The sequence below is a fragment of the Dipodomys merriami genome, unplaced genomic scaffold (assembly GCF_024711535.1).
Source record: "Dipodomys merriami isolate MVZ:Mamm:240054 unplaced genomic scaffold, mDipMer1.0.p SCAF_60, whole genome shotgun sequence".
Lineage (NCBI taxonomy): Eukaryota > Metazoa > Chordata > Mammalia > Rodentia > Heteromyidae > Dipodomys > Dipodomys merriami.
In genome coordinates, this window is record NW_027206180.1 from 3,019,019 (window position 1) to 3,047,007 (window position 27,989).

Below are 27,989 nucleotides of genomic sequence, written 5' to 3' on the forward strand. Positions count from 1 at the left end.
TCTTATCTCCAATAAAACACCAGAAAACTGGAAGTGGCGCTGTGGCTCAAGTGGTAGAGCGTTCGCCTTGAGCTGAAGAGCTGAGGGACAGCGCCCAGGCCTGGACTTCAAAGCCCTTGACCGACCAAAAAAAGAAAAGCAAAAATGGGCCAGGAATGTGGCTCAAGGGGTAGAGCACCTGACTAACAATTACAAGGTTCTGAGTTTAAATACCAGTACTGCACACACACACACACACACACACACACACAAAACAAAAGCAAACAGGAGCTAGACGCTGGTGGCTCACGCCTGTCACCCTACCTCCTCAGGAGGCCGAGATCTGAGGATCGTGGTTCCAAGCCGGCCCAGGCAGGAAAGGCCATGACACTCTTACCTCTAAGCACCAAAAGACAGAAACACTAGCCTTGAGGACAAAATCTTAGGGACTGCACCTAGGCTGATGGTTCAAGCCCCAGGACCAGCACCAAAAAAACAATAACTCACTTCTTAGTTGAATCTACTTAAAAAGTCAGCATAAGCAGCAGCCAGTGCTGGGGGCGGGGGAGGGGGGTGCTGCAAACCCACAAGGTGCTAACTCAGGGGCAATGCCCTGTCTTCAGAGCGGTCGGGGCCACCTGTGTGTGTGTGTGTGTGTGTGTGTGTGTGAGTGTGTGTGTGTGTGTCCCTGTGAGTATGAGTGTGTGTGTGTATGCGTGCACACACAAAGCAGGCCAAAGGCCCAGGAGAGAGAGCAGAATGCATTAGGGACTCCAGTAAAGGCCTATTTCAAATGGGGGGGGTGGCGGCGGGGGGCACTGCCCTCCACTCCCTGACAACAGCTGGCCACATCTGGGGGTAAAGGTCAGAGTCTTCCTATTACAGTGGATTCCAGAGGATTCAAGGGTTGAGACACACACCACCAAACTGTGGAAGACCTATGAGAAAAACATGTTTTTATATGCAGCGTCTTGATTTGTGCCCAGGGCTGGCTGGCATGGGCAGCAATCACACACACACACACACACACACACACACACACACACACACACACACACACACACACACACACACACACACACACACACACACACACACACACACACACACACACACACACACACACACACACACACACACACACACACACACACACCCTACACCTGGGATGACAGGCATGTACGTGCCCCCTTGGTATTACTTGTTGAGATGAGAGACTCACTAGCTTGCGCTAGGCTGGTATCAAACCACGATCCCCCAATCTCTGCCTCCCAAGCAGCTAGGATCCCAGGTGGGACCCACAGAGCACAGCTTGAGACTATTGACAAATTTAAAGCAAAACAAACAACCCAAGCCCCTGCTGCCAGGGTTTGCGGCAGCCCTAGACTGCGGAAGCAGGAGCCGGGGTTGGGGGAACCGGCGCTGCGCGGCCAGCTCTACCTTCCCGGGTGGTATTTTTTTTCCAGCCATGCTGGCTTGAAGTCTGGGCCTGGAGGTAAGAGTCTCATGGTGGCTCACGCCTGTCATCCTAGCTACTCAGGAGGCTGAGATCTGAGGATTGTGGTTCAAAGCCAGCCTGGGCAGGAAAGTCTGTGAGACTCTCATCTCCAGTTAACCACCAGAAAACCTGAAGTGGCGCTGTGGCTCAAGTGGTAGAGTGTTAGCCTTGAGCTGAAAAGCTGAGGGACAGAGCCCAGGCCCAGAGTTCAGGCCCCACGACTGACCAAAAAAAAAAAAAAAAAAAAAAAAGACTAGTAGGTGCTGGGGCTCATGCCTGTAATCTGTAATCTTAGGAAGCTGAGATCTTGAGGATCAAGGTTCAAAACCAGCCAGAACAGAAAAGCAGGCAAGACCCCATATCCAAAATAAGCAACAAAAAGCTGTACTGGAGTCTTGGTTCAAGTGGTGGAACACCAGCCAAGGAAGTTTGAGGCCATGAGTTCAAACCCCACTACCATCTAAACACTGAGTGGTAAGCGAGTCAGGTGTCTCTAGTCAAGAAACCCTTAACTGGGAGCTGGTGGCTCACACCTGTAATCCTAGTTGCTCAGGAGGCTGAGATCTGAGGCTCTCGGTTCAAAGCCAGCCAGGGCAGGAATGGCCATAAAACTCCAATAAACTACTCAGAAAACGGAAAGTGGCGCAGGGCTCAAAGTGGGTAGAACGCCAGCCTTGAGGATAAAAGTTCAGGGACAGCACCCAGGCCCTGAGTTCAAGCCTATGACCAATAAAAAATAAAGTCTCACAGACTTTTCTAACCTACTCAGGAAAAGCCAAAAGTGGCATTGTGGCTCAAGTGGTAGAGAACTAGCCTTGAGCAAAATCCTAGGGACAGCAACCAGGCCGAGTTAAAGCCCCAGGTCCAGCAAAAAATTTTAAAAAAGACAACAACTGCTGGGCGCTGGTGGCTTAGGCCTAGTAATCCTAGCTACTCAGGAGACGAGAGCTGAGGATCACGGTTCAAAGCCAGGCTGGGCAGAAAACCAGAAGTGGGGCTGCGGCTCAAGTGGTAGAGCGCTAGCCTTGAACTGAAGAGCTGAGGGACAGCACCCAGGCCCAGAGTTCAGGCCCCACGACCAAAAACAGCAACAAAAAAAGACAACCACAAAACAACAGCGACAACAACGAAAACCCCTCTGTCACCATGGTCATACAGCTTGGACTACAGTCAGCCTCGCTCATCTAGGCTACAGCCTAGAATGAGGCCTTAGAGCTGCTTCCTAATGGGGCCCTGAGGGCCTGGCACGCCCCCCCCATCCCTCTGCTGTAACAAGAAGAGCTGGCGCCCCACGACCCCCTCCCCCCCAGGGACACTGTGAAGCTCTGTCCTGTAGGCCACTCGGAGGAGACTCGATCTCCGCTCCTTGGAAGCATGGGCCCCCGGCTGCTGTGGGCCTGGGGGGTGCCCGGCTCGGGCCAGCTGTATCCCGGTGGCCCCAGGGTCACCAGGGGGCCACCAGCTGCCTTTGGGGATCTGAAAGGCCCTGCCTTTCCCAAGAAGCTGCTTTCGGGGTTTCAGGAGGGAAGTGGGGAGACAGGAAACCACAAACCCATAGAGCTTGACGAGTGGGGTCACCTCTTGGTCCCAGGGGTGGGGACAGGGCCAGCAGGCAGCCCAGCGCCCGTCCAGCGTGGGCCTGGGGCCCCGCCGAGGGGGCCTTGTGCTGTCCCGGGGCGTGGGGACCAGCCAGACAACCCGCCGTTGCGCCGACTCTGAGAATAACAGAGAGGGGCTGGGGACTCCTCTCAAGCGCCCCAGGCTGGTGCTCCCCTCCCTGCCTGGGCCCCCAAAGCTGGAGCCAAGTCCTGGGGCCAGTCTGTCCTCCTGACCCCCATCCTGGCGCCCCCAGGCAGGCTGGCAGCCCCTGGGAGAGCCGGGCACAGCCCGGGGGGCCATCCTGGGAGCTGAGTTTGTCCCGAAGCCTTCTGGGAAGGCATCGGGCCCCAGGCGCGGCAGAAAAGGGTGAAATCAGGCAAGAAGAGACATGTTTTTCCAATTACTTCCCAAACCACCCATGTTGGAACATTTGCAAAGCTGGTTGCTTGTTTTCCCGTTACCCAAGATCCCTTGCTCTTTCCTCATAAACCATTTTGCAAGGGTTTCCAGGGAATCTGGAACGTGGGATAAACAGGATGCTCATGGTCAATGCTGCAGCCGAACCCCTCGACTCCCCTGCGTGGGGGGGTCACCATCACCTCCCTCAGCGCCTGGAGAGCCACCGTGGTTCCTCCCCACTGACATTTCTTTCTCCAGCCAAGGCTGGGCCAGCCCACCAGACCCAAGAGGCCCGGATCTGGGAGCAGCGCTCGCTGCCACAGGCCCGTCTACAGAGATGCGCAGCACCCCCTCAAAGGCGGGGGTCGAGGTCACGGGCACAGCGAGCATTTCCGTCCCGCAGCCGGGTGGCAATGCCTGCTACCCGGCTCCAAAACCCGGCACCACGCCACCTGGATGCCAGGACTCCGCCAGCGCCTGGTGCCGGGCACAACTCCAAGACACCCTCTGCACACGAGGTCTCCGCCCTGGTGGGGCCTCCTCCTCTCTGGTCTTGTCAAACATAGGTGTTGCTACAAAGGGACTTTAAGGGGACCCCACCCTCCTCCCCCCCTCGAGGCTGGGCAAAGGGCCCAGTTCACACCAGCCCAGCCTGGGGAGGCCCAGGTAGTGAACTTGTGTCATGAATCACTGTGGTCCCCAATCTCTGGTCTCAAGTATGTGTGTGCCAGTCCTGGGGCTTGAACTGAGGGCCTGGGCGCTGTCCCTGAGCTTCTTTGCTCAAGGCTGGCGCTCTACCACTTGAGCCACAGCTCTACTTCCAGCTTTTTTGGTGGTTAATTGGAAATAAGTCTTACAAGCTGGGTACCAGTGGCTCACACCTGTAATCCTAGCTACTCAGGAGGCTGAGATCTGAGGTTTGAGATTTCAAAGCCAGCCCAGGCTTTGAACACTGGAAATGGAGCTGTGGCTCAAGGTGGTAGAGCCCTAGCCTTGAGCGAAAGCGCTCAGGGACAGTGTTCAAGCCCCACAACCAACAAATAGAAAGTCCTATAGACTCTCCTGCGTGGGCTGCCTTCAGACCACCGCTTAAGTCTCAGCTTCCTAAGCAGCTAAGATCACAGGTAGGAGCCTGGCTTCAAGTACCACCTGTCACCCACTGAAGACTCCGTGTCCTCGCAGGCCTCCCTGGAGGCCTCCCACGGCCACCGCAGGCTCCCGAGCGCCAGCAGGCACCGTCCCAGCTGCCCGGAGCCGAGGAAAGTACCAGCTCTAGCCGCCAGGGCCTCCGTTCTCCCCAGGGTGAAGTCTCCCTGTTAATGCTGACCCCAGCTGCCTGGCTCAGGTGGTTCTGTCTGGGTTCTCTGTTGCAAAGTACTCTTTCTACCCAGGCTGGTCTCGAACTCAAAGACCATCCAGCCTTTACCTTTCAAGTCCTGGAATTACAGCCTTGTACCACCACACCCATCAAAAATACATCCAAAAATATTGTGGGCTTTTTTCTTGTCATTATTCCCTAAATGCAACAGAACAACAATTTCTACGGTATTTCTATTGTGGTAGCGTGTCACGAGCCACGCAGAGATGAATTTGAAAGTAGGGAGGAAGGGGGAGAGGGCAGCAATGGAGGGGTGAGTGCAAAGCATGTGATACGCGCGTAAGGTGACAGCATGGTGTAACCCCTTTCTAGGTAAAATAAACACACCCCAAAAAAGAAAAAAACAACATAAAATACATACGGCACCAGCGGCTGGCGCCTGTAACCCTAGCTACTCAGAAGGCAGAAAGCTGACAGTCTCGGGGTTTGAAGCCAGCCCCGCACACAAATCCAAGAAACTCCTATCTCCGTTTAACCAGCAGGAAAACAGAAGTGGAGGCGCGGCTCAAGCAGTAGAGCACCAGCCTTGAGTGGAGAAAAAAAAAAGTCAAGCGAGAGCATGAGGCCCTGCCAGGCGCCGGCCCCCCAAAACAAGCTCATGAGTTAGGGGTTACTTTTGTCCTAGCTCCCACATTGGACGGAGGCGGCTGGGTGGACACGGTCCCCTGCAGCAGTGCGGCACGCCGTGCCCCGTGCCAGCAGCTAGCACCGCCCACCCAGACCCAGTGCTCCGCCCCCCGCACCACCCCAGCTTCCCTTACTCACCCTGAGAAGGCTTCCACATTTAGCGCCATCCCGGCGGCCCTCCGGGCTCCCACGGCCTCTGTCCCCGGCCTGGGAAGGTGGCGATGCCCCTCCCTCCCCGTTCCTGGTCTTCAGGACTCGGGGATCCCCACTGAGAGGGCTGCTGCCCATGTGGCCGGCAGCAGCTTGGACCCCTTCCTGCCCCAGAGGTCGGCGGCCCAGGGAGCTTCAGCCCCACAAGCCTCTCCCTGCGAGCTTTCTGGACGCTGAGGATTTTAGGGCCCAGCTGCGGGGATTAAGTAAAGCTGCGGATCAGCTGGGCCGAGGCCTGGGAGGGGCTGATAATCGGCCTGGCTCCCCCTACCTCTGCGGTCCTGGGCCCCACCTGGGGATGTGAGGGGGCTGGAAGCCCTTGGGCGCGCCTCACGAGACGCCCCTTCCCAAACCGGGCACTAGCTGTGGGTGCAGAGCAGCCTTCCACCGTGATCTGCACCTCATGACCTTTCACCCAGGCCCGTGACCTTGGCAGCAAGAGGGATCTCATCAGCGAGGCTATGATTGGGGAAGATGCATGTGAGGTGGGCAGAGGGGGGTGAGGAGACAGTGGGGAGGGTGGAAGCAAGCACGCCTCTCGTCTCCCCCCCCCCATGTCCCCAGCTCATAGCTGGGGGACACGAAAGCCCATGGAGAGTGGAGAGAGGTGTGTTGTGTTTTGAGTACCGGCTCAGCTGCCTGGACCCAGGTGAACAGCCTCGGCTGGAGATAGTTAACCTCTCTAACCACCCCAACCACCACTTCCCCGCAGACGGGCTGGGTGCGGATCGAGGCCCTGGGCCCCTTCCGCCAGCCTGGCAGTAATAAATGACAATAAACGTTTTCATCGCTTATAAAAGAGAGCTGCAGAAACTCAGCAAGGTCACACCTGTAGTAAACAGGGCTGGGGTTGAAGGTCAGAAGCCCGTACTGTCCCCACCCCGCCCTGGCCACGGTGGGCAAAACTCCCACAGCTGTGAAACTTCTCGTGGCCGTGTGTTCCTCGGCCTCACGCAGTGGTTTTCCATTCTGGTCACTGCTGAACACTGCATTTCCTAGGGCTCAGGCCAGCCGCGCTGCCCACAGTGGCCAGCAGGGGGCGCCCGTGCGTGTGTGTCCCGAGCAAGGAGGCGGCACCTAGCCACCAACCACACAGCGTCCCTGACCACAGGCGCCGGGCACCATGGCTGGCTTGCAACACCTCCCCAGAGGCAGCTTTTCCAGCTCAATGAGGACATGCCTCCTAGGTAAATAAAGTCAGGAGCACAGCCAGGGCACACACTCGGCTGAATGTGCATCCTCTACCAAGGGTCCAGGGACGGCTCTCCTGGACGATCATTCTGAGCCTTCTTTTACACGGGTGTCTCTATTTGTCTTCCCTTTTATATTGTTTAAAAAAAATAGTAGCCGGGCGCTGGTGGCTCACGCCTGTAATCCTAGCTACTCAGGAGGCTGAGATCTGAGGATTGCGGTTCAAAGCCAGCCCGGGCAGGAAAGACCGTGAGACTCCTATCTCCAATAAACCACCAGAAAACTGGAAGTGGCGCTGTAGCTCAAGTGGTAGAGCGCTCGCCTTGAGCTGAAGAGCTGAGGGACAGCGCCCAGGCCCAGAGTTCAAGCCCCACGACCGACAAAAAAAAAAAAAAAAAAAAAAAAATACACGTTTGGTATTCAAGATTGGTTTCCTTTCCTTCTTCTTGTGCTGGTACTGGGGCTTGAACTCACCTGTTGCTGAATGAGTACACTTCTGTGTGCAATCCCTTCCAGTGGCTCCTGGTGTGTGCGTGCGTGCATGCGTGTGTGCGTGCATGTGTGTGAGTGCGCCAGACCTGAGGCTTGATCTCAGGGCCTGGGTGCTGTGGGCTGGAGCTCTACCATTTGAGCCATACCTCCACTTCTGACTTTTGGGTACTTAATTGGAGCTAAGTCTCACACCTGGGTGCCCATGGCTCACACTTGTAACCCTAGCTACTCGGGAGGCTGAGATCTGAGGATGGTGGTTTGAAGCCAACCTGGGCAGGAAAGTCTGTAACGCTCTTATCTCCAATTAATCACAGAAAAAGCCAGAAGTGGTGCTGTGGCTCAAGTGGTAGGGGACTACTAGCCTTCAGCAAAAAGCAGCTCGGGGACAGCACCCAGGCCTAGGGGGGGAAAAAAAAGCCTGACAGATTTTCCCGGCTGGGCTGGCTTCAGATCTCTGCCCTCAGCCCCCAAGAGCCAGGACCGCAGCCACTAGCACTGGGTCCCGGGTTTCATAGTGAAATCTTCACCTCCCCTCAGTCCCGCCCGGCCTTAGATCCACGCCCAGACTCCACGGTTCCAGTTCCACGCTGCACATCAGCTGTGTGGGCCCCCCCCCAGAACCAGCCTTCATAGCTTTACATCCCCACCCCCCGCAGGGCTGAGATTCACGGGCCGACAAAGGAAGGCGCCCGGGTTCGAGGGCCGGGAACCCAGGGTAACTCCAGGGCCCGCACAGGGCAGCGTGGGCCGCATGCACGGCCTGGGGCCAGCGACAGACACACAGACGGACAGGACCCGAGATACAAGCAGGATGGGGTGTGGATGGGGCCGGAGGCACGGGTCTGATCCGTGGGGCGGGGTGGGGGAGCCGGGCCCGGGGCTGGGCTGCGCTCTGGGTTTCCTTCTCTCCCTCTCTCCATCCCGGGCCCGCCCGGCCGGCGCTCCGCCCTAGGCTGGGCCAGGACCCCGGCCGCTCTTCTGGCTTTCTGAATTGTGCACCGACGCCCCCCCCCCCACACATACACACCTGGAACATTCTGTGGAGAAGGCTTCAGCTGTGTAAGAGCTGAAGGAGCCACAGGCGTTAGGCGCCCGGCGCGCAGCGGGGGGGAGGGGGTGAGGGGGGCGGGGGGGGTGAGGGGGGCGGGGGGGGTGAGGGGGGGCGGGGGGGTTGAGGGGGAGCGGGGGGGTTGAGGGGGAGGGGGGGGTTGAGGGGGAGGGGGGGGGGGGTGAGGGGGAGCGGGGGGGGGTGAGGGGGAGCGGGGGAGTGAGGGGGAGCGGGGGGGGGTGAGGGGGAGCGGGGGGGTGAGGGTGAGGGGGGGTGAGGGTGAGGGGGGGTGAGGGGGAGCGGGGGGTGAGGGGGAGCGGGGGGGGGTGAGGGGGAGCGGGGGGGGGTGAGGGGGAGCGGGGGGGGTGAGGGGGAGCGGGGGGGGGTGAGGGGGAGCGGGGGGGTGGGGGGGGCGGGGGGTTGGGGGAGCGGGGGTGTGAGGGGGAGCGGGGGGGTGAGGGGGAGCGGGGGGGTGAGGGGGAGCGGGGGGGGGGGTGAGAGGGAGCGGGGGGGGGGTGAGGGGGAGGGGGGGCGGTTCCCAATAATGCAGCGCAGCGCCGGGAGCGCGCGGGCCCGCCGACCCCCCCCCCGCCCCCTCCTCCCCTCACCCCGCCGACCCCCCCCCCTCCCGCCCGTCCGGCCTCGAAAACCTCACTTTGATTTGGTAAAGAACTGAAGCCACCTCCGGATGCGATCTCATCCGGGACCGAACACCCGCCCGCCCCACGGAGAGAGCTCTGTGTTCACACAGACCGCGGCCCGGCTGGAGTGCGTCTCCGGCCCCGCCCACCCGGCCCGGCCCCGCCCACCCCGGGACCCCGCCCACCCCGGCCCGGCCCCGCCCAGCCGGCCGCCCGCGGTGGGCAGCTGAGGTTGGGAGAGGACTCCGCCGCTGCGGGGGGGGGGGGGGGGGGGGTGCTGCTCAGTCCCGGTTCCTTTAGAAAATCGGGTTTCAGGACGGGGCACAGCAGGGAAGCCCTCAGGGCAAGTCTACCCACAGGCAGGCGCCTCACACCAGCTCCCCCCCCCACCCCCCCCCAGCACCCGCAACGAAAGTAGCTTTGAGTTTTCACCTCAGAATTCTGGAACAGGGATAGCAAGCCCGGGGGCAAAACTGACCATCAAGATGCACCCCCCCCAGGGTGAGATGGGTCAAAATTCACCATCAAGATGCCCCCCCCCAGGGTGAGACGGGGCAAAATTCACCATCAAGCTGGGGGCGCGGCTCACCCCAAGCTCCAGCCCTAGTGCTGGAGAACAAAAATTGAATGAGATGAGGCTGGGAGGGGCTGGGCATGGTGGTGCACAATTTTAACTTTTTTTGTTGGTTGTGGGGCTTGAAGTCCGGGCCTGGGCGCTGCCCCTCAGCCTTTTGTCAGTCGTGGGGCCTGCACTCTGGGCCTGGATGCTGTCCCTCAGCTCTTCAGCTCAAGGGAAGCACTCTACCACTTGAGTCATGGCCCCACTTCTGGTTTTCTGAGTGGTTTATTGGAGATAAGAGTCTCACTGACTTTCCTGCCTGGTCTGGCTTTGAACAGCAATCCTCAGATCTCAGCCCCGAGTAGCTAGGATCACAGGTGTGAGCCACCGGTACCCAGCTCTCTAAGTCTTTTATACTCCAGGTTAGTGCTGTGCCACTTTGAGCCACAGCGCCACTTCTGTTTTTCTGGTGGTTAAATAGAGACAAGTCTTATGGACTTACTTTCCTGCCGGGGCTGGCTTCAAACCATGATCCTCAGATCTCAGCCTCCTGAGCAGCCAGCTGGTGTAAGCCACAGGGGAGGCAGGGCAGGAGGCCGTCCAGGACTCTGTCTCCAAAACATAACACAATCAAAGAGAGCCTGAGGGGCCACAGTGACTCCATGGGGTCAGGTGAGGACTGTGAAGCCCTATAAACCAGACTTGGCTTTGTAACATCTCACTATTCCTGCAGTAGTTGCTGTTCTAATACACTGTATTAGTGATAGAGGAAAAGCTGAATGCAAGCTTATAGGAACCCCATGCTACCTTTGTAAATCTGTAGATCTAAAACCTTCTAAATAAATGCATGCGCACATACATATACAAAGTAAGCAAGAACTTTCCAGTTCTCCCAGCAGCCATAATTTGATGCCTACCATAGACTAGGCACTGTGTAAAAGTGGTGTGTGCCATCTTTACTCCTCATACCAGTTGCTATCATCTGGGTACAATTTGCGTTTTATTGATAAGAACAGAGAGGTTAGACGACCAGCTCAAAGCCACCTAGCACTAGGTTAGCAATGGATGAGACTCAAATGTACATCTACAGGACTGCAAAGCTCTTACTGAAGCCAGTTATCCTGAAAACCTCCACACAGCAGACACACAACCAACTCACGCCGGGCGCTGGTGGCTCAGGCCTGCAATCCTAGCTACTCAGAAGGCTGTCTGAGGATTGTGAAGTCAGCCCAGGCAGAAACATACTCTTATCTCTAAGTAATCACCAAAAAAAAAAAAAAAAGCCAGAAGTAGAGCTGTGGCTCAAGTGGTAGAGCGCTAGCCTTGACACTCAGGGACAATAGCAGCCAGGCCCTGGGTTCAAGCCCCCGGACACACACAAAAAACAGAACAACAACAACAAACCCAAACTAGCTCACAACAAACTTCATGCAGCTAAACCCAGGTCCACAAATGAACACAACTGCTTCCCATATGTTCTAGCTGTCGTGGTTTGAGAACTAGTGTCTCTTGCTGCTGGGGTGCGGCAGTGCCAGGCCACAGCCCCGCCAAATGACCATCATGGGATGGGGCCCGGGGAGGGCCGGGAGGGTTCCTAGGCGGAGCAAGTCCTGCGTGGCGCTGTACGGGTGGGCACTCTCCCATCATACGTTTGGCAAAGCCCCCAGAATGCATACTGCACAGTGCACCCTAATGTCCAACTACTGACTGCAGGTGGCGCAGGGTAAAGGCCCAGAAGATCATTCAGTAAATGTCAGATGGACATGTTCGTGGTGGCTGTTCCTGGCTGCCTGTACTAACAAATGGCCCTTGGCAGGAGAAAGGCTCAGCACGGAGGGCATCCATGTAACAATTCACTGTAAGACACTGCTGCCCAACTGAAACAACACACCACATCACAGCACGCAGGTGGAGGAGGAGGAGTGTGAGGCCAGCCGAGGCTCCCCAGGGAGACTTTAGCAACAGGACCACGCACAGTGTGGGATCTCTACTTCCTGCCAACCAAAACCTGCTTGGGGGGAAAAAAAAAGCAAAACTGTTTTCAAAAGCAGACACTGGATACAAATTTGTCGGTGGTAGAATATTGACAATCAGGTAAAACTCTGCTGGCATAGGGGATACACATGGCCCCCCCAATGGTGAGGCAGAGCGGCTCCCAGAGGGCAGGCTGGGCTGGGCTGGGCTGGGCTGCGCTGAGCAGCCGCTTTGTTCCCAGCAGGAATCCGCTGTCACCATCAGTGCTTTCTGGAGTGCAGGAAGGAAGTGGCTGGAATCTTGGTGGAATCCAAGCAGAGGAGATCTGAACCTGTGCCCCATCTTGGGGAGGTGAGAAAACCGAGTCAATGCCAGTGTCCTCGTTTCTCTCCCTGTCTGTGTCCAGTCACCGCGGGCAGCGTCTGAAACTCCAGCAGCGATGGCAGGGTGGTCGTGGAGAAAGAGCCATCACTTTTCATCAGGGGACGGTGGAGGCAGGAGCTGGAGTCTTCCAGTATGATGAACTATGGCGGGCCACCATGGCTGGGCGGACACCCACCCTAGCAGCAACCCCTCTCCCAGAACCCTTTGAGAACTGGACCCCAAGTGCTGGCCGGGAGGTGCTCAGGGCACTAACATTGCCGGCTGGGGCCAGCACGGTGGGAACTAAGGCAGGCTGCGGTGGAAGTCCTCCACCTCCAGCTCCCACATGCTCCGGTGCACGGGGTTTTCGGACAGGTCCGTCATCTTCACGGCCTGGAGGCTGGGCTCGGGGCTGCAGGCCTGGACCACTCCCATCACCATTACGTACTTTCCTAGGAAGACAGCAAAGAGGACCGGGGTGAGGCTCCTGCCTGAGCCCCTCGGCGCCCTGGCTGTGGGCGGCAAAGCCTCACGGACGGGGAAAGGACACAGAAAACCATCGGGGCCCTCGGGCAGCTAGGAGGCTGGGCACAGAGCGTACGCCTAGCAGCCTGAAATGATGCCTCTATTCCTGGTGACATAAATGTTCAACCGGAGGACATTCTGTGTTCAAATCTTCACCCACCTGTGTCTTCATGCACCAAGCCTCCAGGGGCGACGAGTTCTAATCACACTCCCAGGGCAGGGGCAGAAAAGCCAAGCTCTCCTCTAATTCTTTCTCCGTGCTCCCTGCCAGGCTGTGCCGGCTTTCTGTGCAGACCGGTCCGCTGTCTGCAAAGCCACTTCCTGACAGCCGAAAAGCAAATCCAATCTTCCCTTCCCCAGGTTGCCAAAAAGCTGGGCAGACACAGCCCCTCCCCCTGGCCCTCTCCACACACACACTGGCCCACTGTGCAGTGTGCAGCGCGAATTCCTGCCACCTCCGGCTCTGTCCCGCCCGGCCAGCGCTGGGCACACACGAGTCGTCAAGGCAAGGGCAGGCTGCTACGAGGATGATCTAATGCCACGGTACTAACCACGACTCTCTTCCAGTCCCTGGGGGAAATGACTCTCCTTGAAAGCACAGCTTGGCTAGTCACAAACCACACAAAATGCAATTGTGTTTAAAAAAAAAAAGAATTCTCCAAACTGCAGGAAGGGCAGGCAGGCGGCCAGCCCCACAGCACGCCCCGTTTCCTGGTCAGGGCTGAGTCTGAGCGCAAGCCCAGGGTTTGGCCGCCCAGCGCTGAGTTTGCCCTGGCAAGACGCTGCCAGCTCTCAGCATCCATGTCCACACTCAACTCGGGTCCCTGAGCTGTAAAGTTCTACAAAGGTACCAGCTGTACACTCCTCAGTCAGTGGAGATGAAAGCCCACACATGGAAGGGCTGAAGGCCAGGCCAGGCTGTCGGGCCAGCCAGGCTGGCTTGCAGAGCAAGGCAGCAAGACACATGACACCCTGGTGACCGCGGGGGTCGCGCCCCATGCCCTCTCCAGTGTCTGCCCTTCTCTTTTCCCACACGACCCTCACTAGACTTGGGGGACTGCCCAACTGCCTTCAAGAGGCTTGGCCTGGCCGGGCACCGGTGGCTCACGCCTGCAATCCTCGCTACTCAGGAGGCTGCGATCTGAGGACCATGGTTTGAGGCCAGCCCCGGCAGGACAGTGAGATTCTTATCTTCAATACACTACTCAGAAAAAGCTGGAAGTGGCGCTGTGGCTCAAGTAGCAGAGTGCTAGCCGTGAGCACAAAAGGCTCAAGGACAGTGCCCACGCTTTGAATTCAAGCCCCAGGATCGGGGAGACGGGAGAGGGGGCTTTGCTGAGACCCCAAGCTTCATTGCTTATCGGCAGGGATGGCAGAGACTTTTTGCAAAGGGTCAGATAGTTAATATTTTAAGTCTTTGTGGACTGTAGGCTATGTCACAGGGCACCTCTATTGGTAGAGTGGGACACTGACCTTACACCTTATGGAAACTACCAGTGTGTTTCAATAAAGCTTCACTTTTTGGGGCTGGGAAGGTGGCTCAGTGGTAGGGCGCTTGCCTTGCATGCCTGAGGCCATGAGTTCGATTCCTCAGCACCACATAAACAAAAAGAAAAAAGCCAGAAGTGGCACTTTCACTCAAGTGGTAGAGCGCTCGCCTTGAGCTGAAGAGCTGAGGGACAGCGTCCAGGCCCAGAGTTCAGGCCCCACAACCGGACACCAAAAACAAAACAAAACAAAACAAAAAAACCTTCACTTTTCCTTTTCCTTTTTTTATTTTGGTACCTGAGTTTGAACTCCAGGCCTCGCGCTCTCTTACTTGGCACTCTACCACATAAGCCACTCCTCCATCCCGGCTTTTTGTTGGTTAATTCGAGATGGAACCTTGAAGACTTTTCTATCCAGGCTGGCTTCTGAGCTCTTGCGATCTCAGGCTCCTGAGTAGTATTACAGATGTGAGCCAGTAGCCCCTGCCTGTGAATTACTGACTTGTGAATTACATACACTTTTTTTCATGTCATGGTGATTTCTTTTAGCCACTTAAAAACATCACACCCATTTCTAGCTGGCAGGCTAAGTGACAAGTAGTATGGACCTGAGGTTCGTCAGTTCTGGGCTGGAGCTAAGGCTGAGGAGTGGGGCGTGGGGGGGGGGACCCTGAACATGTCATAGACAGCAAGAGTCACAATAGGCTGAGGCCTCACCCAGGACAGGGCAGCCACCTTCGGGTCATGGTCTCCTTGACATGCACACAGCAGGCTTTGGGTCTTTTTGCTCAGAGAATAAATCCAGAAAGTTTAAAAGTTCTGACAGTGTAATGGGAAAGATGTGGGCCAGGAATTCAACCTGCCTTTGAGTCCCAAGCGGTGCAGGCTAGACCAAGACCAAGGGCCCCGCCTCCAGTTAGAATCCAGACTCTCAAAACAGGAAGGGCCCTGGGATGGGGAGGAGGTGTGGGGGAGACGACGACCCCACAGGTTAGGTCTGGAGGTAGCGGCCTCCTGCCACCCCACACAAGTTCTGTAGGGACCAAGGGTCCCCAGGGGAGCCGGTTCCCAGGCTGCCCCTGGGTCTCTGCAGCCCAGGCGGCCAGCATGACACCCCGGGCCTGCACAGGATCAGTGGACACCCCGGGCATTAGTGGGTGTCCAACGCCTGGCACGTGGAATAAACCGGTTCTCAGGGCACCTATGGAAAACAGGCTCTGAAGCTAAGCTGCCAGGGCCACAGCCCAGGCCGCCCCAAAGCTCAAAGGGAGCTCCAGGCCCCCCCGGGACTCCCCGCCCCTAGGGGCATACATTCTCGGCCTCCCTGGCCCCCGCGAGCCCCACCCCAGAGGACTGTGGGGCGCAGGTCCAGCCCGAGCACGGGCGGTTCCGGGGAGAGGCAAACTCCACTGCGCGGCGGGAGGGACAGACGGTCGGACAGACGGACGGACGGAGGGGGGGGGTGCGGGGTCCCCGCGCGCCTCCCGCGGAAGCCCGGCGGCCGGGGAGGCCCGGTTACCTGGGACGAGGCAGGGCCGCCCGCGCGGCACCCGCTCCAGGCCGCGCACCGAGAAGGCCCCGCTCGGGTCCCGCAGCCGCGCCTGGCCGCCGGCCGCCGCCAGCACGGTGCCCTGCATCCACACGGCCTCCAGCTCCAGCGGCCCGCGGCCCGCGGCCGCCCGCGACAGCCGCCACGCGCCCGGGCCGCCCTCCGCGTCGCGCCGCAGCTGCTCCGCCAGCACCTTGAGCGGCGGCGACCGCGGCAACCGCACGGCCGCGGGGCCGCCCGCGCCCGGCGCACCCTCGGTCGCCGCCATCCTGCGTCGCAGCCGCCTTCCCGCCAACTTTGATAGGCAGCGAGGCCTAGTCCGCAGCCACCAATCAGGAGCGCGCTGGAAGGGCTGGCCAATAACCCGCGACGGGAGGCGGGACCAACGGGCCAGGCGGCCCTCTCTAGCCCCCGGGAGTGCGCATGCGTACGTCAAGTAAATAAACGCCCCCGAAGTAGTAATGAATGAGTGAAATTCTGCGAGGGCCAGGGGAGGTAGAGCAACGTAAATGGGTTCTAAATTTCCCGAGCTCATCTGTTAAATCCCCCAGCCTGGAGAGGCTAATGTCAACTCGTCATGTAATACTCAATTGGTACAATAAGTTATGAACCCAGTCAGGAAATGATCTATGTAAGCCACGGCTATGCTAATTAGTCTCTTGATTACCTAAAGTATACCTGTGTCAGTGTCACACTAGGAGGTGGAGCTGTGGCTTCCAGCGGCAGAGCACCAGCCTGACGCGAAAAAGCTAAGGAACGGCACCCCGGCTCTGAGTTCAAACCCCAGTACTGGTGCGCGCAGGCACAATGCACCCCACTGTTTCGCATAAATGTACACAATCACGTGTCAATTTACAAAGTAATGTAAGGACGACGAAGTTAGAAGGGAAAGGGGATGGGACTGCGCTCATAGATTTTGCTTTTTGTATTTTACTATCAAGTATTTCCTGCCCGGGCTGGCTTCCAAGCGTAACCCTGGGATCTCATCCTCCTGAGTAGTTAGGGTTACAGGTGTGAGCCACCTGTGACCAGCTATCAAATAGTTTTAAAGTTAATAAATTACCATACTTTTCATGAAAGAAATGCACGCTAGTTGTAGATGATTGAAAACAGGAACTTGAGAACAAAAAAATGTAAAATAAATCAAAAGTCACCAGTGTTAACTTTTGAGTATGTTAAATTACAGGTTTTAAACTATCCAGGATTTGCACATTGTTTTCACTGAGTAACATCTTCCACACCAATAAATACCCTTCTGCATGGTCTTGAATGATAGTCTAACACTCCAGTAGTCTCTGTCCATATCTAGCCAATATCCTATAGGGGGCAGTTAAAGTTATTGCCAATTGTTGTTTACAAATATTGACTATTTGAAAAGCTTGGTGTGCTGAGCGCCAGTGGCTCACACCTGTAATCCTAGCTACTCAGGAGATCTGAGGATCACAATTCAATGCCAGCCCAGGCAGGAAAGTCCTGAGACTCTTATCTCCAGTTAACCACCTGAAAACCAGAAGTGGCACTGTGGTTCAATTGGTACAGCACTAGCCTTGAGCTGAAGAGCTGAGGGACAGCGCGCAGGTCCAGAGTTCAAGCCCCACAACAGGGGAAAAACAACAACAACAACAAAAAAAAAAAAAACAACAACCTGGGTGCCAGTGGCTCACACCAATAATCCTAGCTACTCAGGAGGCTGAAATCTAAGGATCATGGTTCAAAGCCAGCCCGGGCAAGAAAGTCCATGAGATTCTCTCTTATCTCCAATAAACTACATAGAAGAAGACAGAAGTGGCACTGTGGCTCAAGTGGTAGAGTACTAGCTTTGTGTACAAAGAGGCTCAAGGACTGTACTCAGGCCCTGAGTTGAAGCCCCAAGCCTGGAAAAAAGAAAAAAAAATATGCAGAACTAAATTTTTCAGATGAAATCCCAGGAAATTTCTCCTTAAAAACTGGCTGTCCAGCTGGGTGCTTGTGGCTCTCTCCTGCAATCCTAGCTACTCAGGAGGCTGGGATTTGAGGATTGTGATTCAAAGCCAGCCCAGGCAGGAAAGTCTGTGAGACTCTTATCTCCAATGAACCACCAGGAAACCAGAAGTGGTACTGTGGTTCAAAGAGGTAGAGTGCTAGCCTTGAGCAGAGAAGCTCAAGGGTTCGTTCCCAGGCCCTGAGTTCAACACCCACAACCAACCTCCTCCTCTCCCAAATTGGATGTCCCTAATCAACAAAATCTACAAACCCTACACCAGGGACTCCTTTAGGTCACAACCAGTCTGAGCCATGCCCACAGCCCCACTCCATGGCAGACTTTGTACTCACAGCTCCCCACAGCTCCAAACCATCAGCAAGAGGGTGGGTTTGGTTGTTTTTCAGTACTGGAGTTTGAACGCAGGGCCTTATACTTGCTAGACTGGCGTTCTACCACTTAAGCCATGCCTCCAGTCCGAGTCTTTGCAGGTTATTTTTCAGATGGAGCCTAGCCCACTTTTTCTACCTGGGCTGGCCTGGAACTCTGATCTTCCAGATCTCAGCCACCTGGGTAACTAGGACTCCAGTGTGAGCCTCTGGCGCCAGTGGCCTCGTCTCCATGCTGACCAGAGACACCTCTGGCCTGCCAGTGTGCTGCTGCCGGCCTGATGTGTCTTAGCCTTTGATGGACTCCTTGCTCCATCGTGGCGTAACTACCTGCCACCATGACCTGCAGGGAAGCCATCCCTTCCCTCCCTGCACGCTGGAATGACAGAAGCCAGGCAGGGTGCCTCAGGCCTGACGGCGTTTTAGCCCAGGTAATCCTGCCGAAGGCGGCTGTCCCAGGTGCACTGGATGACGCTGAACGTGTCCCCTGTCTTCCTCCAAATACAAGCCAGCAACAGCATTTGCTGACTGTCCATGCACTGAGACCTCCAAGGCCGCGGACCGAAACCCACCTTTCCTCTTTGTAAGTTGGGTGTCTTGTGTTTTTGTTACAATGATGGGAAGCTGACTAACACTTCAGGGAGGTTTTCAACTAGAACAACAACAAACAAACAACAACAACAACAGGTACCCAGGGGGTGTCTGCCCAAGGCCACACAGCCAGAATGAGGTAGAGGCAGAGCCCGCGCGGCCCTCCCAAGCTGGAGTCCTCCCATTAGCACCGGTGAGAAAACAGACATCATAATATCCCCAAGGGAGCTGCCATCCGGAACCTCTGCTGTGTGTACCTGGGTACATCTGTGTCACACAGAGGGTGTCAGGTGACAACCCCAGTCAGGTGAGCTTGTTTACGTGAAAATTCTCCTGGGGCATAAACAAGAAACCAGAGCTAAAGCAATAGACCCTCTTTCTCATAATGAGCCTAGTTCTGGGAAAGTGAAACTTCCAGAAAGTGCAGCCTAGCATCCCTCTGCCTGTTTGCATCGCTCCCTTAGCGCTTTACTGGCTCTGCCTGTGATTGGTAACGTAATGAGGAAGGAGGTACTGGAGACTTCAAAATGCAGCCAGGGCATGATGACTGGCATTGTACAGATGGCTCTTGGATGGGGGTTCAGCCAGAAGACAGGGGCAGTTTCTCCAAAGCTGACCAGCCCAATGTCCAGGACAGAGGCTTAGGGGACATGTAACCCTCCTGGGGTCAGGCCAGCGGGCAGCACTGTGTCCAAAGGAGGCTGGCTTTGGAAGGACTTGAGACTCAGCCTTCCCTAGCACAGCTGCAGCAGGGAAGTTCCGGGGCCCCTGCAGCTGGAGGGGGGAGGGGAGGCCAGTCCTGCACAGGCTGAGCATGTGCTCAGGCTGTCCCTCAGCTGGACAGCGTCTTCTTCTGGTCATTGGACAGCAAAAGGTGACACTGCCCTAAAGGAAGACGACAGCCAAAAACCTCAGGACCAGCATGCCCACAGCCTCTCTGGCGCTCTCCTGAGTGACTGAGGCTGCTCATTACCTGTGCTCACCTCTCCGTGGCCCCGCCCCTCCAGTTCGTGGTCTGCAAAATCTCTCACGTCTGTCTGTGCCCTGAAAGAGGGCTGCAGCGCTATTTTCCTGTGGCGACCACATAATAAACTTGCTTTCTCTGCCCTTCACCCTATCTCTAGATCTCATGGATAGGGGTGAACGGCCAAACCTGATGTGTGGAACACCAGGAGTTTGGGCCTGGGGGTCGACAGCCTCTGGTTTCTGGCTACCTAGCTGGGTGCTTGGGGTTGGCTCCTTCCCGAGGCCTGGCCAGCCGCCCACTGCGGTCCCCCAGGGGCCGGGCAGGGGCTGGGGCTCTGGGAGGAAGCGGTTTCATCTGGGCAGAGGGAAGGTGTGGCGAGCTCCCTGGGGCGACTGTGGGTTTGTGCTGGGGCAGATGCCTGTGTCCATGCCTGGCTCTCCATAGCTGCGGCTGGGGCAGGAGAAGGAAGCCACAGGCAGCTTACAGGAATCAGGGCTTCTGGGGCTGGGAAGGTGGCTCAGTGGTAGAGCGCTTGCCTTGCATGCCTGAGGCCCTGGGTTCGATTCCTCAGCACCACATAAGCAAAAAGAAAAAAGCCGGAAGTGGCGCTGTGGCTCAAGTGGTAGAGCACTAGCCTTGAGCTGAAGAGCTGAGGGACAGGCCCATAGTTCAGGCCCCACGACCGGGCCGCCCCCCTAAAAAAAAAAAAGGAATCAGGGCTTCTGCGGGGCAGCAGATGTAAAACTGAAGCGCGTGTGTGGACGTGTACACAACACCCATAAGGATGGTTTACCTACAGATGCACCTACACGTGGGTCCACATGTGCTCCAGCCCAAGTGCACGTCCTGCTGCATCCTCACAGCGCTGCGGCTGATAGGGACTAGTGAGCGTGGGTAGGGACAGATGGGAGGACACAGCGGCCCAGAGACCGCAAGGGACCTGCCCTGGGTGGCCAGCGCATCAGTTTCGGGAGCCTTGTAAGGACTCGAGACAGGAAGTGAATCCTCATACTGGAGCTCAGTTGGGGGAAGTCAAAGCACACCCAGGGCCAGGGCCCCCCGACTCCCAGAGAAAATCTATCTTACGCTCCAAGACATAAACGGTTGCCCAATTAATACATAGCTGATCCACCTTGAATCTGAGGGGGCTTGACTGGGGCTTGGACTCCCCCAGAGCCCCTTTGTGATGGCCTTTCCCGACTCTCCTTTTCTGGCCCCCAGAGGCAGGGGAGGCCAGGAGCACCAGCCCCAGGGTGGAGGGAGCTCCACTCCTGGCCCGCTCTGACCTCTGGGCACATCTTTGAGTAGGTTTCCCAGGGCTGCGCTGAGGGTGGGCGCGGGGAGCTCAGAGGACGTCAGGGCTGCGTGTGGAGAGGCTCTGAGACCTGCTAGATTGCATGTTCCAGCCCTCCGGTATTCCTGGAGCCCAGGCACTCACTCCAGAGGTTGCAGACTTGAGGACCGCAGGCTCACCAGCCCACGGGCTGCACCACCGAAGAGCTGTGTGGCTTGGGCACATCCCTTCAGTCCCAAGCCATGTATATGACACACGCACCTGCATGTGCGCACACGCACACACACACACACACACACACACAGGAATGATGGATGCTTGCTGCCCCGTCTGGTTCCCCAGCCCCATCCTCTGTTCCATTATTCCTGGAACTCCAGCCACGCAGGCCTTTCTTTTCCCTCAGGATGCCAGAGGCCACCTCAGGGCCTTTGCGTATACTGTTACTACTCCAGGGACATTCTTCCCTCAGACTGTCAGACATTTTAGTTCAAAAATGGCTTCCCTGAGAGCCCAGTGCCCCACACCCAGTGGTAACGTGGTAACTCCATGCCAGCCTCGCAGGTCCTGCAGAGCAAGTGCTCTGGGCCCCTCTGGCCCCTCTCCAGTGTGAGCTCTGGTCCCAGGCTGAAGCTTCCTGGTCTATACTGGCCCTGATGGCTTTGTCAAGTGGCCTTAGTGGTAGCATGTCTGCTGGGGGTAAAATACAGGGTGAAACCCTGTGGCAGGGCGCTGGTGAGGCCTGCCACGCACCAAGGCGCAGCAGGGTGGCGGTGGTGATGGTGGTGGTGGTGATGGTGGCGGTGATGATGGTGGTGGTGGTGGTGGTGGTGGTGATGGTGGGTGGTGATGGTGGTGGTGGTGATGATGGTGATGATGGTGGTGATGGTGGCGGTGATGATGGTGGTGATGGTGGTGATGAATGTGATGGTGGTGGTGGTGGTGATGGTGATGGTGGTGATGGTGATGGTGGTGATGGTGATGGTGGTGGTGGGTGATGGTGATGGTGGTGGTGGTGGTGGTGATGATAGTGTTGGTGGTGGTGGTGGTGATGGTGGTGATGAATGTGATGGTGGTGGTGGTGATGGTGGTGGTGATGGTGGCGGTGGTGATGGTGATGGTGGTGGTGGTGGTGATGGTGGTGATGAATGTGATGGTGGTGGTGGTGGTGATGGTGATGGTGGTGATGGTGATGGTGGTGATGGTGGTGGTGGGTGATGGTGATGGTGGTGGTGGTGGTGGTGATGATAGTGTTGGTGGTGGTGGTGGTGATGGTGATGGTGATGGCGGCGGGTCTCCTGCCCCTTGCTCTACCCCATCCCCAGCCAGGCTCCAGACAAAGGCGCGGGCCGGGCGCCAGCCTCCCCCCCCCCACCTCATTCTCCCCATTCACAAAACCGGGCTCCTGGGAGGCTGCGGAAAAGCAGCGCTGCGTGCCCTGAGGCCAGGTCCGCTCACTCACACGGGTCATCGACCTGACAGACAAAAACTAGAATGCGGTCTGGGAAAATGAGCACCCAGCCGCCCCCAGCCCCCGTCTCCCCCCCCCCCTCCCCGCACGGGCGTGCGTGAGACCCCAGCAGGCGGACTGCACAGCCCGTCCCCGGCCACGCCCCCACGAGACCACGCCCACCGAGACCGCGCCCCACGAGGCCACGCCCCTAGGCCACGCCCCTCCCGGAAAGGGGCAGGGCGGCTTTGGGAAGGGACTCCCTGCCGGGCATGCGCCGTGTACCCCGCGGGGGGCCTGGGACCCTCCCCGCGTCACCTCTGGCACCTGCAGCAGCCTGGCCCCCGCAGGTGGACTGCGGGTCTCACGGGCGCCGCCTGACCTCGGGGCACAGGGGTCTCCAGCTGCTCACCTGCACTGGGGGACAGGTGGCCTTCGGTCCGCCCTGCGGCCCCAGCCCGGGCCCAGACTAGTCTGGCGCCTGGCGCCGCAGGCCGAGGGAGGGACCGGGAGCGGGGAAGGCAGGGGCTTTCCGGGAAACACAAAACGAAAGGTGCAGGCGTGCAGCGAGGCGCAGGGTGCAGGGCAGCGGGCATGCAGGGGCACAGGGGTGTAGGGGCGCAGGGTGCAGGGCAGCGGGCATGCAGGGGCGCAGGGGTGTAGGGGCGCAGGGCCCAGGGCTGCGGGGGCGCAGGGGTGTAGGGGCGCAGGGCCCAGGGCTGTGGGGGTGTAGGGGCGCAGGGCCCAGGGCTGCGGGGGTGTAGGGGCGCAGGGCGCAGAGCTGCGGGGGCACGGGGGTGTAGGGGCGCGGGGCTGTGGGAGTGCAGGGGCACAGGGCGCAGGGGTGCAGGGGCGTGGGACCCAGGGCTGTGGGGGTGCAGGGTGCAGGCGCGGGGCGCAGGGGTGTAGGAGTGCAGGGCCCGGGGGTGCAGGGGTGTAGGGGCGCAGGGTGCAGGGCTGTGGGAGGTGTAGGGGTGCAGGGGGGCGGTGCCTCCTTTCCCCTGGGCGCCTCCCACACCTGAGCGCTGGCAGGCGGCAGGCAGGTGAGGTGCGAGGACCCCAGCCCCTGTCCTCCCTCACCCCACTGCAGGGGGCCTGGGACTCCAGGGTGGGGTGAGGGGGGCCCCCAGCCTCTGCATTCCTCACCTCTTCCAGCCCGCGCTGGGTTGCCCCAAGGGCCACCATTTGAGAACCGCTGCTTACACAGCTGCGGAACATTCCTGAATAAGCCCATCACACATGTCTGCATTCTAGAGGATCCTCTCTCCTGGGTTCACCAGACACCCCTGGTCCTTCAGGAGAAGCGGGGCAAGGCCCCAGCAGGCTGCCCACCCCCAGCCCATGGCCTGTGACCCGCCCCCCAACCTCCCCGATCATCTCTGCTGTGGACACTACAAGGTGAACATGGAGGTCTCAAATCAAGTGTGGGGCTGCAAGCCATGGTGCTTGCCTATCATCCCAGCTACTCAGGAGGGTGAGGCAAGAGTGCTGCTTGGGCCCAGCAAGTTCGAGACCAGCCTGTGCTACACAGCAAGCCCCATCTTAAAACGATGAAGGGAAGGGAGGTAACGCAGCGGTATTGGGCGGTGATCTGGACGTGAGGGTGAACGAATGAACTCCATTGTTGCTGGAGTCGCTTGCGTCCTTTCTCTCAATTATGTGATGCCTTCTACCAAGATGCCACCACAAAAAGACCCTCGCCAGAGGCAGCCCTTGATCTTGGACTTCCCAGCTGCTAGCGCTAAATATCAGTTCAATATAAATGGACCAGTCTGTACTCCGTTACAGTAACACCAAATGGATGGACTGAAGCAACTCTTCACTGTAAGTCATTCTTGTATACTTCACCAAGAACACCTGCAAATTCTATAGAGTTGCTCAAGGACACAGTTACGAAGTGTCCTTCGCCTGGCACTGTGTGTAATTCTACTTTAAAGTCAGAACATGTATATCCATCAGGAGGGGAAGAAATAGAAAAGAGATGTCTCCATATGGGATACTGAAACAGCAACAAGAGAAATGGACTAAGAAAGGAGGGAGAGAAAGCCAGGCCCAGGTGTTTCACGCCTGTTACCCTACTCGGGAGGCTGAGATCTGAGGATCTTGGTTCAAAGCCAGCCCGAGCAGGAAAGTTGTGAGACTCTTATCTCCAATGAACCACCAGAAAACTGGAAGTGGTGCTGTGGCTCAAGTGGTAGAGTGCTCGCCTTGAGCTGAAGAGCTGAGGGTAAGCGCCCAGGCCCAGAGTTCAAGCCCCACGACCAACAAAAGAAAAGGGGGGAGGGTAGTGAAGGGGGAGGGGGGGAGGCAGGCAGGTCTGCTCAAGTGTGGCATTGAACACATTTTAGGATGTGTCTGGCAGCATCTCCTGGGCTGGACAATCACCTTGCGCCTGAACAATGCCAAGGAGAAATGTGGCCACGTGTTCATCCAAAGACACATACAAGGCTGGGCACAGTGGCTGATGCGTGTCATCCCAGCTACGAGGGAGGCTTAAAGAGGAGGATCGAGGTCCAGGCCAGCCTGGGCAAACGCGTGAGACCCTAGTATAGAAACAATGAGAGCAAAGGGGCTGGGCACGGCTCAAGCGGTGGTGCACCTGCCTAGCAAACGTGAGACCCTGACTTCAGTCCCCAGTCACACACACACACACACACACACACACACACATGTGCACACGTGCATGCACCACGTGCTGTCACAGCAGACCAGAGCAGGTGAGCAGGTGAGCCAGGTGTGGCCTTCACACTGGGGGATAGTGCCGAGTGTGGAGAAGGCGGGAATGCAACTGTGGACGTCAGTGTGCACAACGCGTGTGGAAGCCGTGTGTGGAGGCAGTCTGTGCCACGTGCTGCTGTTTCTAGGAGCTCCAGCGCAGGGCCGGCCGGCAAGGCCTCCAACGCAATCTGGGTGGTCACTGGGTGTGCACACCACAGCCCGCGGCGGGCCGTGTCCTGCAGTGCTCACTGAGCCGTCTCGCTCTCGTGAAACACAGGGCAGGCTCACCGTCTCCCCTGGGCCCAGCACTGCCCACAGACCCAGCTGCAGACGCTCCACCTGGCAAGCCAGAAGCTTCCTCTCCTCCGAGCTGTGTAGTTGTGACCGTCTATAGTGATAATTCCACGCCTCTCTGGTGGCTGTTTCTCAGCATGGGACTTCAGGACTCATCTCATCCCCGTGGTGGCATGGGACAAAATGCTTTCTTTCTTTCAGGCTGAGTTATATTCCACGGTACGTGTGTGTGTGTGGGGGGGGGGTTCAGGCTGCGATACCATAACAGAACTCCGCAGGCTGGATACCTTATACACAGCACGGGTTTGGGGACCGAGGAGGCCAAGGTTAGTGGCGGCCTGGGCCACTAGGGGCAGTGGGTGTTTGACAAGTGCACAGATGAGAACGGAAGAGGGAATGCGTTTCAATCATGACGCTGCACACGGAGCCGACCCCCAGGACGCCAGGCGCATGCTGTGCAAAGCCATGCCGTGGGCACCTCGGATTGATCCAGTCTGGAGGCTGCGCCCGGCAGAGGTGGTGGCAGATGGACAGGCGAGGGCAAGGCCAGTGCTCTCTGATCCTGACCACATTGCATCGGTGGGCCAGGCCATCCCCTGGCGGGGAAACGACAGAAACAGATGGAGCAAAGGCCCTGGGGCAGCAACCGCTTTCCTACTTGAGAGACCTAAAAGGGGCTGGGGCAGAACCCTGAGGATGCGGGGAGGACGGGAGATGGAGTGGGGAGGGTAAGTTGTGGGGTCCACCTGTGGAGGTGGGTGCACGGGCAGACGACGCAGCCAGGAAGAGATGGGCCGGGACGCTGGGCTGTCTCTCCACACTGGGGGCGGACAGAGGCCTACACCTTTTGCCAAGGTATCTGGTCAACAGGTGAAGGCACTAGGCAGAGGGGAGGCAGGAGAAAGGGTGGAGGCTGGGCCTGAGGCCGACTGGCCCACAGGAGTTTGCTGGGGTCTTTGCCAAGCCAACTGAGGGTAAAGGGGGCTGGCTGGGCAGATGGGGGGCCTGCAGCTTGCAAGGGTAAGCCAGCCTGCCTGCCACCTTGGGCCCTCCGGCCTCCAAGAAACCTCGCGGGGTGGGCGGGAACTCCTAGCTTAGCCTGCCCGATTTTGAAGGGACTACCTGGTATGAGACCTTGGAGAAGCTCTTTGCTGTCTCTGCGTATTGGGGAGTCAGACGGTTTAAAGGAATTCCCGAATGCAAGGTGTCAGCACCCACATGTGCATGCCAGCCTCCACGGTCCTGGTTACAGTCTTACAGGCAGGCAAGGGGCCTGGGGCGGGACAAGCAGGCTTGCTTCGGGTCCAGCTGGATCCAGGTGTTGGGAGACCCCATACAGGAGCCCTGCTCCCCAGAAAACACTGCTTCTACTGCAGCAGCCAGGTCCCCCGTACCCCCTCCCCCGGGAGAGACCCCCAGCCACACCGCCCTCCCTGGCTGGCACAGTGCCGGGGCTGTGACAGGACCACAGGAAGGATTTCTCACTTTTATTTTAATTTTTGGTGAACTAGGGTTTGCAGCCAAGACCTCATGATCCCTCAGCTGGAGCTTTACTGTCTGAGCCACAGCCCTCTTGGCTCTCTGCAGCATCGTTGGAATTACAGGTGTGAGCTCCTGTGCTCAGGCTCAGATGTTGTTCAGTTCTCTCCAGGAGGGCGTGGGCAGAGGAAGTGTGATCAGAGTGCACGGGGGAGAAGGCTCCAGCCCGGTTAGTCTCGTCTCCACGCGCGTGTGCTCACCGCACAGTCCCGTGCTCCCACCTGACACGTGCGGCCGGCAGCAGCGGGGCTGGGCTGTGCTGGATGGCAGTCCTGGCCATGCCCACACTCCTGCCATGGTGTCACTATGCCCCCCACCCCCACCCCGGGCCTGGCGCCAGCGCCAGCCTGGACGGGACGGTGGAGAGTCACTGCTGAGCTATCTGGCCCTTGCAGCAACCTTGCCAGGCAAAGCCTGGCTTGTGTTTCTGGTTCGTTTTCTTCTTCAGTGCTGGGGGGTAGGGGGGGAGTTTAAAACCTAGGCCCTCAAACACTGCTGGGCGGGACGGGGGGGGGGGAGGTTCCACTAAGGACTCCCTGGCTCTCCTGTTCCCATGAGACTGAGGCTGCCAGGGCTGCATGGAGCCTGGGACCCCCCAGCTCAGTGTTGGCTGGGTTCATGAATGGAGGACAGGCTCAGCCCCAGGCCCAACAGTGCATGGCAAAGGAAGGGCAGCGCAGGTGAGAAGCCACAACTCCACCAGGCCCGGGGCTCCCCTCCATGTCCCCGCCTCGCACGGCCGGCCTAGCGGGCCAGGCCTGTCCTGCGGGCCCCCTCTGCTTTCCGTCCCGGGGCTGCTCTGGACCAGGGCTGCTGTTAGTCACAGGGATGTGGGGGTGGGACCCCAGCATGACCTCCTCCAGGCCCCAGCCCGGCCTCCACAGATGGAGGAAAGGCTGTGTCTGAGTGTGCATGCATGCATGCATTTAAACATGCATGCATGAACACATGCACGTGTGTGCACATGTGCACACGCACACATGTGTGCGTCACATGAGTGTATGTCTGCACACGAGTGTATCTGTGCATATGCTGCATCATGCATGCATGTGTGTGTGTGCACGTGTATTGGCTTCCTTTGTACCAGTTTCCCAGAAGAGTCAAAGGGCCTGAGTGCCCCCTCCCAAAGTTGGTCCATCACATGAGTGGGTTCTCGTGTCAGATGGGTTTGCACGGGCTCTGGGGACGAGCCTGTCCGCTCCCAGGCATCCCAGGCCCGGGCCCCGCCCAGAACCAAGCTCTGCTGCTGGGAAGGAGAGCTTGGCACGCCA

At 58.1% G+C, this 27,989-nt stretch overlaps 1 protein-coding gene and 1 long non-coding RNA gene across 3 annotated transcripts in view; both read right to left on the bottom strand.

The window, feature by feature from the left end:
• The window catches only part of LOC138814534 (uncharacterized), a 54,941-nt gene that overhangs the window by 6,508 nt on the left and 20,444 nt on the right, over positions 1-27,989 (bottom strand). Inside the window, exon 1 of one of the 2 annotated variants that reach the window (XR_011368021.1) lies at positions 9,077-9,140. The exons of the other annotated variant lie outside the window; for it this stretch is intronic. This is a non-coding gene — a long non-coding RNA (uncharacterized lncRNA). Of the gene's footprint in view, positions 1-9,076; positions 9,141-27,989 lie in introns of those variants that run through there. 2 annotated transcript variants of the gene reach the window in all.
• Rmi2 (RecQ mediated genome instability 2) lies at positions 11,687-15,787 on the bottom strand. Its single transcript, XM_070003336.1, has 2 exons — positions 15,490-15,787; positions 11,687-12,410 (listed from the first exon to the last, which is right to left on the bottom strand). Exons 1-2 carry the CDS (start codon positions 15,785-15,787, stop codon positions 12,262-12,264), a joined length of 447 nt encoding a protein of 148 aa, XP_069859437.1. The 3' UTR covers positions 11,687-12,261.